General features: G+C 41.6%; 1 protein-coding gene across 1 annotated transcript in view; it reads left to right on the top strand.

Moving 5' to 3' along the window:
* The first annotated feature begins 708 nt into the window (after positions 1 to 708).
* The window catches only part of SHTN1 (shootin 1), a 630,861-nt gene continuing 617,678 nt past the window's right edge, over positions 709 to 13,891 (top strand). Inside the window, exon 1 of the mRNA XM_086922914.1 lies at positions 709 to 959. Coding sequence (XP_086779040.1) covers positions 902 to 959 — 58 coding nt within the window. The 5' untranslated portion in view covers positions 709 to 901. The remainder of the gene's footprint in view (positions 960 to 13,891) is intronic.

The following is a 13,891-nucleotide window of genomic DNA, read 5'->3' as shown; positions in this document are numbered from 1 at the left end:
AAGCCTCGCCAATTTTCTATGGCACTTCACCATATCAGTCTCCTTGTCACAGATGGGGAGGACCTCTATTCTGAGTATGCATTCAATGTGTTGTGTGATGTGTCAGTGCATCCCCCAGCCCTAGTTAGTATGAACATGAGAAAAGAAACATAGAGCTGGCAGTAATCCAGGCAGTGAAGAAACAGTTGCAGAGAGTGCGAAACATGCCTAGAACAAGTATCCCTTCTAGGAGAATCGTTTGATTATTAGAACCTGTATATTGGTTTGTTTTTAAAATCGAGTCTGCCGCCTGAATCTTGTCTGTTGTCATGAATGCTCTATATTATATCGCCCGTGTCCCATTGCTAGACTTCAGCGTCGATGTTGCAGGTATTGCCATGAGCGTGGCTGAGGTGCCGTAGCCTTAGCCCCTTACTGGACCAACCAACACTACCACACAGGCGTTATTTGTCATGAAACCTGAGCTTTCTTGCCGGCTTGTTAATAGTATTTTATCTTCGTTTTTCAATGATAAAATTATCAGGAGCTATAAAAGTCAGCGAAACAAATCTGAGTTTTTTCTATCACGTCTCGTGTTCCCCAAATCAATTACCGGGCAATACACCGTGTACCGTAGCTCAATTGCACACACTGTCCCTGCAAGAGCATAAACCCTGCTGCATGTACCATGAACATAGGTACTTCCGGGTTTCCTGCGGAGCCTCAGGTGCAGTGGGAGCAGACAGCAAACCAGACGCGCGCATGCGCACATCCCACATTGAGCTCACCGCTCCCTCCTCCTCCTGCACTGGGCGTCTCGTGCCTCCTGCTCCAGACATCGTCGCCGCCACCGCTTCCGGGTGTGCATTACCCCCTGAGTCTCTGCACCTCTAGTACGCTGTTCTCTCCCTTACCCGGCGTTATGAACACCTCGGATGAGGAGAAGCAAATGGAGCTGCTGGCCAGCCTGAAAGAGACAGGTGAGCAGATCGGGAGGGAGCGTCCAACAACTCCCTCGGCCCCGCCCCACGATCACAGGGAATTCACTGCCGGGAGCGTAGCGTACAGTGCAAGACATCTATTGTACTAACTGCAGAATGCAGTTGATGGTATATTGAATTTGCGAGGAGCAGCATTTGAAATACAATGCAAACATTGCAGTTATTGGGTCCAGAAAGCATTACAATGAATTAATTGCAATATGCTCTGAAGAGATTCAGCCTTTACGTGCAGAAAGAAGACCAGGTGATCCCTAAGGCTTGTGCACAATGGAGTCGAAAGGTTATGTATGATATTTGCAGAAGGAGTTCGAGAACCATAGCCACCTTGTGAGGATTACAGTGCAAGTGACCGGCAGTATGTTCAGCTTGCAGTGGAAGTGTTCCAGCCCCCTATTTAGTCGGTGCAGAGCGCAGTTCAAGTTCCAGTATCTAGTGCACATAATTTACTCAATATGTGCACAACGCCTTTTAATGTATCCTTCTAATATGTACAAAATGCATTGCAAGGGCAAAATATGTGCATAATATTTGCAGAACACAGTTCGAAAGACATAGTTAATATGTTGGGAGTGGAGAATGAAGTGCAAATGATCAGGTTGGTATGCACAGAATGTAGCTCAAGGCATCCATTACACTTGTGCAAATATTCCAGTCACTAGGCCTAGAATGCAAACACGTGAAATGATGTTTCAAGAATACAGTGAAACATGTGAAATTGACGTGGATGCATACAAGTAGAGGTGTCAATCAATTTAAGCAGAATAAATGAGCTTCAACGGATCCTTTGCTATGGGTGCAGAATCCAATTCACACACAGCAATTCAGTGCAAAAATAAAGTGCGGAGATTCAAGTTAGTATGTACAGATCCCTTCAGTATGCACACAATTTAGTGTATATGAGAATAAATAGGTGTAAAATGCAGTGCAAGGACTCCAGTTGATCAATGACGAATAAAGTGATTGGGCTTTGTTGCAAATTGCACAGACTACATCATGTGAGGCAATTGGTTTACTAGAAAGTAGTGGTGAGTGATGTAGTTCAATGTGATCAATGTTAGAAATCCATTATTATAAGTGCAAAATAAATGCAAGGGTTCCATATCAATATATGCAGAATACAGTACAAGGGATCTTTCCATTGCAATAGAATTCAGTACAAGGGATCTTCCCATTGCAATAGATGTTGTGTGTAGTATAGGGGATTCCAACAGTAGTTGCATATTAATGTGCCAGTGGGGATTTATTGCAATAACATGCATTCATTCCAGTAGGTGCAGGATGTACTGCATGCATTGAAAAACATCCATTCATATTGAAATGTTACCTGCAGTGCAAGTGATTCACAGAAGTATGTGTGGGAGGCATTGCAATTTACCTGATGCAGAGTACGGCATTTAGTCACAAAGTACAGTGCTGGAGGTGCACTCTAACTACTACCCTTAGGGTATGGAAATGATTCTAGGACTTTGAAGAGGATATACTCGAGCTTTTACTGTGGGCCTGGGAAAAGGAGAAGAGCGACAAAGGAAGCAGGCAGCCACAAGTTTTCACCCCGTAGCCCACGATAATTAATCCTCTGCTGTCCTTTTTGTGGCAAAAATTGTGGTCCACACGAAGTAGTCTAAGCTCCCAGGAACAGCCTGAAATGTGAGACACCAACCTTTGTCATTAGGTTCTTACTCATTGGAAATCGAGGCCTCATTTTAGGCATCAGATTTGACTTATTGAAAATTTGGGGGTCACCCATTAGGATGATGGGCCCTCTCATTGGTGCGTTTTGTGGCATTGTAAAGGGATCTTCTTGATTGTTCCTGGGGTCTAACCCATTGACCTAGTACTTTTGAGTATCGGAATAACAGACTTGTGCCCTTTTCGTTCCATTCCCCAGACGTCCTACGCCCTGACAATCTTGTTTAATGCCAGTTATACTGTGTAGACTTTTGCTCTCCAATATGGGTAACTCCCACATTGACTTGTTTGTCTTGTGTATTGACTTGTTCTTCTCACTGGCTTTGTCTTCTCACTCACAGACATAGCGAAACACTTGCTCACATTTGGTGATTTGTATTGATAGTATGATACTGCGTAAACACGATCATTTAAGCGCTGCGAGGCCTCCGGGTAGCTACGCGCTATACAAGTGCAATTTTTCATTTCATTTACTGAGATGGTGGTCCTCTTTGACATGGCGACTTGACATGCTGGCTTTCTTTTGTTAAAAAGGCTTGCTGGCTGAATAGACAGATTGGTCATAAATATTGTTACATTCTTGTTGGCATAACAGCTTGCCTTTCTGACGATGTCAGACACATTGATATGATGAACTCCGTGTCCACAAGACGCCTGCTAATTGATATATTGACATGATCATTTACATGGTTGCTAATTGGTTAATGTGGAGACTGACTAATTGTCAAGATGGCTTTCCTATTACTTTATCTGCTTGTTCCTTGACATGGCTGCTTAATCATTGGTCTTGGGCAATGATGTAAATGGTTGGCCAGTTGGCATGGTGACTTGAAAGTTAGTTTGTGGAATGTCATGTCACCTTGCTTGTTGAAATGGTGAATCGCTGTTCGACATGGCGTCCTTGATTGTATACGTGTTGGCCTTGCTCATTATGGTGGTTCGTTCATTGACATGCAGGCCTTCTCAATGACATGTTAGTTTGCTGATTTAATTGGCAGCTCTCTTATTGACTTGGCTACTCTCCCAAGGGAAGCTTGCTTTTTGACATTGTGAACCAGTCATTGACTTGATGTACTTGCCTATTGAGCAGACAGTCTTTTTCAATCGAGTGGTGGTCTTGAGCATTGGCAGGATTTCTCATTTAGAAACATGACATATCGCTTATTGACATTTCATTTAGTAACATTTGATTATTTGCATTGTTAACATTAGTTACCATTTGCATAATAGTACACTGATGCCTCTTGTGCGGTCATGTAGCGCTTAAACTTTTCCCATAATGTTTCAGACCAGAGCTTGTATTTACGACTAAGGAGGTGGAGTGTGTGTATGTGTGCAGTGTGGTGCTTGAGCAAAGAGTTTGATGTCATTGGTGAGGTTTGTAACTGTGTTCCTTATTATGCACGTTGATGCTGTGCTTAGGCATGCAAATATTTGGAAGGGTATGAGGGAAAAGAATCCTTTATATGTACCTTCACCCAGAGTGACTTTCCGGCCATCCATTAGCTCCATATGGATGGAGTTCAGCCCTTAATGTCAGACTGGCCCAGAGAGTTGAAGTTAATGAATTCCAGCAGAGGCTGAGCATAGGCCTTAGGACCCCTGTTCAGATAGCCTTCTGATAATTGTTGGAAAACTTTAATCAGCGTTGAAAAGAGTGAAGAGGATTTGTCCTGTAAAAGATGATTTGGTTCTATCGGGATCAGGCACTAAAGAATGTGTAATCCAATGTTGGTGCTGAACAATAATTTAAATGTGCTGGTTGTGATCACCACTGGCCCTAAGGTGTGGATAAAAAATTAAGCAAATACTACTGAGGCCTCATCGATCGGAAGGCTCTCTTACTGTTTTATTAGGTTTACTCATTCGTTTTGATATGACATCTAACTCTTTATTGATGTAGTTGCACCCCCACTACTAAACGGAACCTTAGATCAGAAACAATGAACATGCTGACGATTCCAAGATTTAAGCACAAAAAATGGGTGGTTCACGATTTTCTATGCTAGGCCCCAAATTCTGGAACTCCCTACTGATTGATATGAAGCAAACATTGGATTACATGTGTTTCAGGAAGAAACTGAAAACTTGGCTCTTCACCCACGCCTATTGCTAGACCTTATTTTTGGGGTGGCTTCCTACACAGCGCCAAGAGACCTTTTGGTGTATGTGTGCTCAATAAATTCCCGATAACATAACAAAGTAGCAACTTTCTAACTTGATGTTCCACTTACTGGCCCAATGCTTTCCCCATTACATTGATTGCAGATATGACAGCATACTTGTTGATTTGATGGTGTCCTTGCAAACATAATGTCATCTTTTTTGATATGAGAGATTTCTCATTAACATGATGTGCTTAATAATATTATGATTTGCTCACATTGAGACAGCTCGCTTATTGGAACACAAGCTTGATTGTTACAAAGTCAGTCCTGTTAATTGTCAGGGCAATGACATGATAGGCACATTGACATTCAAGTCTCTTGCCAATATACCTGGTTCATGTATTTACATGTGAGTTTTGCTTGTAAAAATGGAGCTCCAACTCGTGCTTAACATGGCGAGCTGATGGGTAATATGAGGTTCTAGTTTGCATATTAGTGAAAATGTGCAAAGTGAATTTAAATTGCACCTAAACACCCGCAGTGCGATGGACAGCTTCCAAAGTACCATGTTCTTCTTTTGATCACTGAGTTCCTTTATTGTCCTCCATTCAAGCATATCACTTGGAAAAGGCATCTATCAAGGGAAAGATCTTCCACATTTTTCAGCCTCTACTATTATGGGTCCTAAGTATCTCGGAAGCAACATCCAGCATTTATTATTAGTATTGGTAAATGGCACCGCTGCAGCATGCAAATCCAACAGACCCGTTTATAAATGCAGACTGGCAACAAGTGTTGATTTACGAAGAGTTGCACCACGAGGCTCAGGGCTATTATTGTGCCTGGTACCATCTCTTTTTTTGCATTTAAAAAAAATCAATATGTCTGGGGAATTGACAACGTTTTTTTTATATGTGGCATTTAGGAATGTTCGCTTGTAGCTCCTATCCATTATACAGGTTAATGTCACTAAGAAATAGTTCTTAACCTGTGGTCCGGGACCCCTGGAGGTCTGCAAAGCCTTCTCCGAGGGTCTGCAACTGCTTAGAAAACGAAATATTATAAACAGATTAATACATTGTACATAAATAAGGAAGCAAAATCAAAAACATTAAAACGTTCTTTTGATGTGAAGAAATCTGAAATTTAAGGCTAAAAGTTAGTATCCTCCAGATTGATTTGATTTGTGAGAGCAGGGCAAATGCATCAAACAGAATATTTAACAGGCTACGAGTGGTCTTAATTACATTCAGAAAAGCTCGAACCATCCCATTACAATTACAGTTTTTTATTTTTTTTTATTTGTGGTTTTAAATAAACTATTTCATCATTTGAATTAGTTTGATTCATTCTGTTTTTGTGTGTATTGTTTTGCTGTTCAGATCATTGAAAATGCTTAGCCAGGCTCCTTGTCTTCCAATAATGACTCACTGGGAGTCCCTGGATTCGAATAATGACTCAGTGAGGTTATCAAGATTCAAATATTGATTCAGTGGGGGTCCTTGGGTTTCAGTAATGATTAAGTGGCAGGCCATGGAAGTAAAAATGTCAAGAATAGCTGTCCTACAGCAATGTCTTGGTCATCAAGGAACTTCTTTGTCGTTCCCAAAATAAAGTGGAAAACATCTGTAATTGCTGAAAAGAGAATTTCTGTGAATGCTGGCTGAGACTAGACTTGAACGCTTGACTCCACCAATGACATCACATTCACAAACCAGCTCGGTGTCCAGTAGGCTACATCCTGGTCTCACGCTTTGTCCATGCTTCAAAGCATTCATGATCTCCTCTGTATCTTTTCCCCACCTCATGCCGGAGATACCCAAGGAACACTGGAATGTTGAAGAAGTGAATGTCCCATGTTGAGAATAGAGAAAGTGTGGAATGAGGCGGCATGAGTTCAATGCGCCAATTTAAGATTTTTAGCATTGATTCTGAGGATCATATTTTGCAAGCATGGGCATAGGCGATGCACTGCCTGTGAAGAAATTTGTCAGTAGTGTGCATAGGAATGTCAACTTTGGTTAAAAGACGGTCTTGGGGTTCGGAGTCCAAATCTATCCTTCATTCAAACTCTTTAAGTGCAGGGGGAAGGTTTAGCACCAAAAAAGGTCACCTGTGCTTTTCGATATCTCAATAACAGGTGATTCACACGATCATCCAGCAGGGTGTCTGAAGCCTGGATTTGGCACAGAGCGATCATTTGTGAGCCAGTTTGGGGGCGTTCTTGGATTAAGCTCCAGACATGGGCAGAGAGCTGGATTCCTGATGCGTTGCGTTTTAGAATATGCTTGGCAAGCAACAGCTTGGCTGTGTAGCAATTTCTTATAAAAAAGGGAAGAGGATTTTTTTATTTTTTTGCCAAGCTCAGCAGGTTCTGCATTTAGAGATGGATTGATTAGTTCCTGCCAAGGTTGAATTGTTTCTAATGGTAGCTCAGTGGGATAATGTCGCTGACTTTGAGATCTTGGCGTGGGTGTCTTAGCTTTACCTAGTGATGTTTATACATTGACTCATTTAATTAGGTAATACTAACACCTGATATTACTCACAGGGAAATGTATTTCATGGTGTTCTCACTACAGATGGTTGATAGTATTATTGTTGTAAGTAAATGTTTGTATACGTCAATACGTCCCCACGTTGCATGCGCTACTCTGAGAAGCAAGGACATAATCAAATGTTCTTTTATTTTTAACATTTTCAACAACTCGCTGAAAAAGTGAAGAATCTGAGACATTTACTGTAGAATTGTCTTATAACAACTGAAACGTCTGAAGGGTAGTTGAGAGATCAGTTGGATTAAACTAAACTAGAGAGTGCGTTTAGATTAAGCTTGAGAAAGATGAACAGTTCGGTGTCGATGACTGAATCAGAGTGGGAAGTTATTCCAGAGAGGAAAAAATGAGCAAATCAAGAGCCTCGGTATGTACACCGGAAGCCTTGCAAATTAGACACATGATGAGATTTGAGTTGGATAATCTTTTGACGATATTCTGGGGCTTTATAAGAAGATTGGTGTGAATAATTGATATTGCTTTAATTAATTTATAACTCTATGAATAGCTGCTTATAACCTATTATTCAAAACATTGTAATCCAGGCGTTACTGGTACTTGTTTTATTAACACAGAAGGATTCTAAACTGGAGTTTTCCCTATAAGGAAGGGTTATCTGGTATATGATTTAGTCTTTAACTAGTGCGTACCCTGGGTATCTTTTCTGAGAGTTTAATTTCTGAAGGTTCATTGAGCTGATAGTGGAGTTGGTGACACCTCTGCTTTTTTGGTCATTTGTTCACATCATGTTAGGAGAATACTGCATTTCTTTTTAATTCTTGCAGTCATTCTATGCTCATCCTAAAATGTACCGGAGAACGAGTGACCACACTTACTGGCCAACCCTTAGTCATATATTTTACTTCTCAATAGATTTCTTTTAGTAGACTCTCTCACTCTAAATAGTCATATTTATTTGTGTTTTGGTTCACCAGTATTACATAATATTTGTGGAGTAGTTTGGATGGGAGCTCACCATTACATGAAAGGGACTTAATTAGGTCGAAGCCGAACAAACATTGCTGCTGTGTAGTTTAAAAAATCACTATTGTCTACAAACTGAGGCTTTAGATCCTCCCATTGCTTACGTTTTTTGCTTATAATGTCACTCTCATTTGCTTGCTTCTTGTTTGTTGGAATGTTTGCCCCTTCCAAGGAGCATACCCAAATTTCATGTCACTCACTTTTAGGGAATTACTTTTTTCCTTCTTGTTTGCCGTTTGATCACCATACATTTGTTTTTCAGGTCTTTCTCTCAGTTTTCCTCCTTTCTCTCTTTTCCTCTACTGCTTCGCTACCTACCTACTGCGTGTTGCTCTCCTTTGACTGCTTCTCCTGGCTCAAACGGCGGCGTATTGCTGGCCCGATGATAGCAGATTAACATTAGGGGGTAACATTTGCTTTAATGTAATTACATGAAATTGCAGGAAAATTCTGTGAAATTATGCGTAATTACATGAAATGCAAATATGTCATTTGGTGCTATATTTTTGCGCAAAATATGCCCTTTCTTTCTTCCAGGACATCAATTGTGCTAAAAAAAAAGCACCAAGAAAAGTACCGGGAATGAGAGACACTGGCGCCCTGGTCATTTGCGTTGTTCATGTGGTATAATTTTGCTGGTGTATTTATGCGATGTGGCAAATTGGCCTAATTTTGAGAATTTTGCATAACAAGCGTAAGGAGAAATTACGCCAATTACACAAACATAATGGAAATTTCACCAAAGCCTAATTAGTATGACCAGGCCTCCTTGTATGCTTCTTTCCTTGTCACCTCTGACAAGACAAGACATATTCTACTGACTCTCTGACTCTGATTTTTTTGCTTTTACGCTATTGTATGATATATCTCCATTTCCTAGCCTTTTTGGCTCTGAAAGTAATTTTCCTTTGCAACTACTTAAAGATGTACTATAGGCCTTTCACATTTTCTGTGAAGATCTTACAACTTCTCCCGTTTACATCCCACTTAATAATTTTTTCCTGGTGACACCATACTCCAGTGAAGCATGTTGAAATATGATCCCTCCACTTCGTTTACAGTACACAAGATATATTAATACCCTTATCTTGTCTTTCCGTCTCCTTTCTCAAATGCTCAACATATTGTAAGTTATGAGAACAGTCTGCCTAATATTTCTGGTGCAAACCTTGCACAATATTGGTTGCCATTGAGCAAACTATTATCATACTAGAGATGTGCCTTGTGAACTAGGTACAATAATCCATAGACAAAGAATTTTATTTTTACATGCAACACTTCATCAGTCACTGACATGAGCCCCTAGCTCAGGACTGCCTAACTTAGGTCTTCAATTTCTAGATCCACAACCGATTTCCAGGATAACACACATTGATATTAATGGTTTCAATTGTGGTTAATTTTACGTTCATTATCCTATGTGGATATTCTAAAAATCTGGCTTTGATCTGGACCATTAAGTCCATGCTGAACAGCCTTATTTCCGAGCCCAACTCATCTCCCTGTCTTGTACATTTCCCTTTTGTTTGCCAGCTAGCGTAGGGATCTATGAACTCCATTGCACACATACATACATTACATACAATTTTAACAGGAGTAAAAACAAATATATTCCCTTTACTGTTCTAATAATTGCAGAAAAGTTAAAATATATTGAGTTTAAACTTTGGTTTTCTTTTGAGTCTATTGCAATATAAGGTTCTGCTGGATCCTAGGGCTTGATTGCATGTTAAGTATTTTAGTTAATGGAAAGAATACTTATTTGGAAAGAACATTTCAAACGTGTGAGCAAGATGTTTTGCTAAAAGGAAAGGAGTATGTATGAGCTTTTTCAGATACATATTTTTTTCTGGAGGATGTGGCCTCGGCTGAGAAGCTGTTCCCCAGCGACTGTTTGGGAAGACCAGACGTGTTGCCGAAATTAACACATGAAGACTTCAAGAAGTTATTAAAAACTTCCTCTAAGTGGCACTGGGAGCCACTTAGGCATATGGAGCCGATGTCTACCAGACACTGCACCATATATACTGCTTTTCTGCCCGGTAGGCAATCGGGCGGATTGCCTACTGGCGGAAAACCGGCGGACGGTTTTCCTGTCCGCTGGGGTCCCCCCGCCATAGTAATGTGGTGGGGGAAATTAGAGGCGGCCGGTGGTTTTTGGCCGGTGGATCGCCACCGTCATACAGGCTATGGCGATCCGTCTGTCTGCCTGTCTGTCTGTCGTCTTCTTGCCCCTAGACCTTGTTTATTAAAGAGGCTTAGGTGGTAAGGTTTTTGGTTGGTGTTTTTGGGACTTAACAATGCTCTCACCCGGGGTGAGAGGTGTTCAGCGTAAGAGGGGCAGCAATGGTGAACTCTCCCAACTGATCAACTTCACCCCAGCAATCATTCATTCACTTTAACACAAGTTATTTTACCCAGAGAGAAAGGCCATCTTTGATTAAAGCAAAAGTTGGATTTCTTGATGCCTGTGGTTTGTAACCTGTTAGGTTACGTTACATTGAGTTGTGTGTCCTTTCAGCTGTTAAAGTTCTACCCATTAGGTTTGATGAATGGGCTCCAACTGCCTTCCATACCTGGGGTATCCAAAGGTCTGATGATGGCTTCAATGCTCTGTGTTTTACAGTCTTTCACAGATCCACAGATTATAAAATGTCACATGTAGTAGATTGAATGTGGTGCCTGTTTGCTTGTCAGCCATAAAAGTCTTTCCTAGCCCCCAATAGACATATTTTTGCTATGACTACAAGATGGAGGACCCTTCTCCAAATCTACGTGGAACGGCCCTGGGAGTTGCTCTCTGTCTCTTTGAATAGGGTACAGTACATAGCTCCTGTGTAAGCTCTTTTAATTTGTCGCAGTGAACATGGGTTACTGGAGATACCCAAAAAGAAACAAACTTGCAGAAGACAAAAGTCAACAAAAGACACTGCACTCAGATTCCAGTGGGGATAGTTATTTCCTCAGTTTGAAAGCATGAATGTAAGTCTTTTGTAGAGAACTTCATCGGCTCGGGGGGCTTTGACACTTCAGAACCTGGCAGTGTGTGATTAGTGGTCAAGGGACTGTTTGACTGTCGCATACTTGTAATGAATTTACCTTGGGGATAGGGGTATGTCCACTGTAAATGTTTAATTAAAACCAAGCATTTAGAGAAACGTTGCATGCATAGCCTAGGGTCATTTCCCAGTTACCCTCGTTCAGTTCTCTCGTAAACTCAGTGTTCCACTTGTAATTCAGTCCCTCCATGTTCACTTGGGTCATGTTTCGCAGGCATGAACAGTACCAGAGAAACGATCCTCCTACTCTCACCTATTGTGAACAACAGTTGCCGTTCTCATGTGTTTGAGGTTTAAGGTATCCTTGTTCCTGCACCCTACGAAATGCCCTAGCCAGTGTGCCTTATCCGAGGAATTGCCCAGGATGACGCCGGTGTTATTTATTCTAAGAGTCTCCTTAAAGATAGCAAACCACCTGATGCATAGCAGTCCCCTATGGTCAGTATTCCGTCCAGTCACTCAGCTTTATCTTTCAAAGAATCTGTGGTTGTTTGCGAATCCCTCTTTTCATCGCTCTAGGTTCTAGGTGCTCTAGGTGCCAGGGGATGCCCCCATTCAACAACCTCTTCAGCTGCAACTCCGTCCCGCTGCATGTAGTGATAGCATATCCGTTTGCTGCTTTTCTTGTGGGTCTTGCTGGAGGTTTTCTGCTTCTTTCACTTCTATATACTGGAGGTCAGCCAGACCTTTCTCCTTCATGCCCTGCTTCCTTTGGCAGTACATTCAGTGGTGTCCATCATCCTGTGTCCTCCCGGGTGTGGTCTTTTCCTCCTCTGTTTTTCTGAGTGGGATTTGTCACCGTTTCCAATATCTTAAAACATATATTTTTATGTATTTTAAAACATGTCATTATCAATCTAACGTTTTGAACTGGAGCAAATATGCAGCTCAACTTAATTGTTCAAATCAGCAGGTAAATATTTAGACATGCACCAAAATGTTATTGAAATGACCTAGCCATGGACTCCATGACTACTTGTATTTCCCCATCAGCCACATACAGAACACTCATATTCTTCTAGTTTAGCACAATGATCATTACCTTGCAGCAAGTCGGTGATTGCCGGTGTTCTGTTGGGGATCCAGGGGCGTACGATGTACCCCCTAACTACAATCGTACCAATGGTAAAGAGAGCTCTAGCCACCTGGGAGCTATCTTACTCTCCCATAATACCCAAAATTGCTTGCTTTAAGTCAGGGGTGATTGAAAAGACCAAAACCTTCCTTAGGATAGTGGTGATCCTTCCACAGTATCGGGATATTAACAGGCAATCCTGTATCATCGACATTTATTTGCTGAAGAGTCTCTGCAGAAGGGACCGTTCCAGATCTGCGATTTGCCCATCTGTAAGAAAATTGATGGGAATATTTAAATTGTTTGAGCCTCAGGCGGGAGGAAATAGTAAGGCATCTTTCTGCCATTTTGGCCTCAATCCAGTCGTCATTCATCGGTTTAGCAACATCTCCCTCCTGTCGGCCTCTCAATTCACGCCTTTATCCAGGGGAATTATTTACCAAGAAACATTATATTCTGGTAATGCCCTTACCTTCTGATGGTGACCTTGGGCACCAGTAGGTTACATTTGGACAATTAATCTAAGCGATTATTATATACCCTAAGGGCATGTCTCCTAAATTGTTATTTTTATTTCAGTGAACCAATGTTAAGGTCAAAGAAAAATGAACGCCTTAAAATCGCCCTTTCCCTAGCCACCATGTGTTTAGACACCAAAATCGGCTACAAGTAACAACTCAACTGTAGAGTGATCTGAATGGCAACTTGGGAGTAACTGGTCTGTTCGTACCCCAGCTGTCTCAACTGCTAGCATGAAAATGTAGTCAGTGCAAGAGAAGGAGGAGTGTGGTTGTGAGTAAAAGGTGTACTGTCTGTCTGGTGGATGCTGTCTTCAATAGGTATCACAGAGTCCAATGCGACTGTGCCCAGTGGAGAGGATGTAGTTCAGCAGGTGACGTGTCAACTAACATTCACTTCGGGTCACTGATCGCATTAGTGTCCCTCAGTGATCATTTGCCAAGGTGGCGTTTGTGTTAGCAACTCCACGAGCTCTCCTAGTGTTGTGTTGGTCAGGGTTAGGGGAACATTCACACTTATAAATGTCTAGGCTCGACCCTCCAACATTTCGGAGATCATCACAAGTCGACCAGGATATCAGTATATGTGTCAGGAACAGTAAGTGGAAAGTTTTTCTAGAGTTCTATTGCGGTTCCATGTGACCCTTAGGTAAGAACCTGAGTGGGAAAGTCTTGAGTAGCCATGACACACTTGAACCCGCAATTGATGCTCAGCCGATGAGTCTCCTGTAGTAAGAACACATCTGGGTGGTGAAGGCTGCCATGTGTCAAAACGGCCCATCTCTTGATCTTATTATTGAGGCCTTTGAAGTTCCAGGATAATGTTTCCCATTTCTTAACACTGCAATTTATATCCAGCCTGTTGTCACTAGCCCTTAAGTTATCTTTTTCATTTGTGAGAAAAAACTGCTTGTAGTGCAGGA

Source organism: Lissotriton vulgaris, chromosome 5, assembly GCF_964263255.1.
Source record: "Lissotriton vulgaris chromosome 5, aLisVul1.2, whole genome shotgun sequence".
NCBI classification, from domain to species: domain Eukaryota; kingdom Metazoa; phylum Chordata; class Amphibia; order Caudata; family Salamandridae; genus Lissotriton; species Lissotriton vulgaris.
Note: the sequence above shows the minus strand (reverse complement) of the source record. Positions and strands in the feature narration are given on the sequence as shown.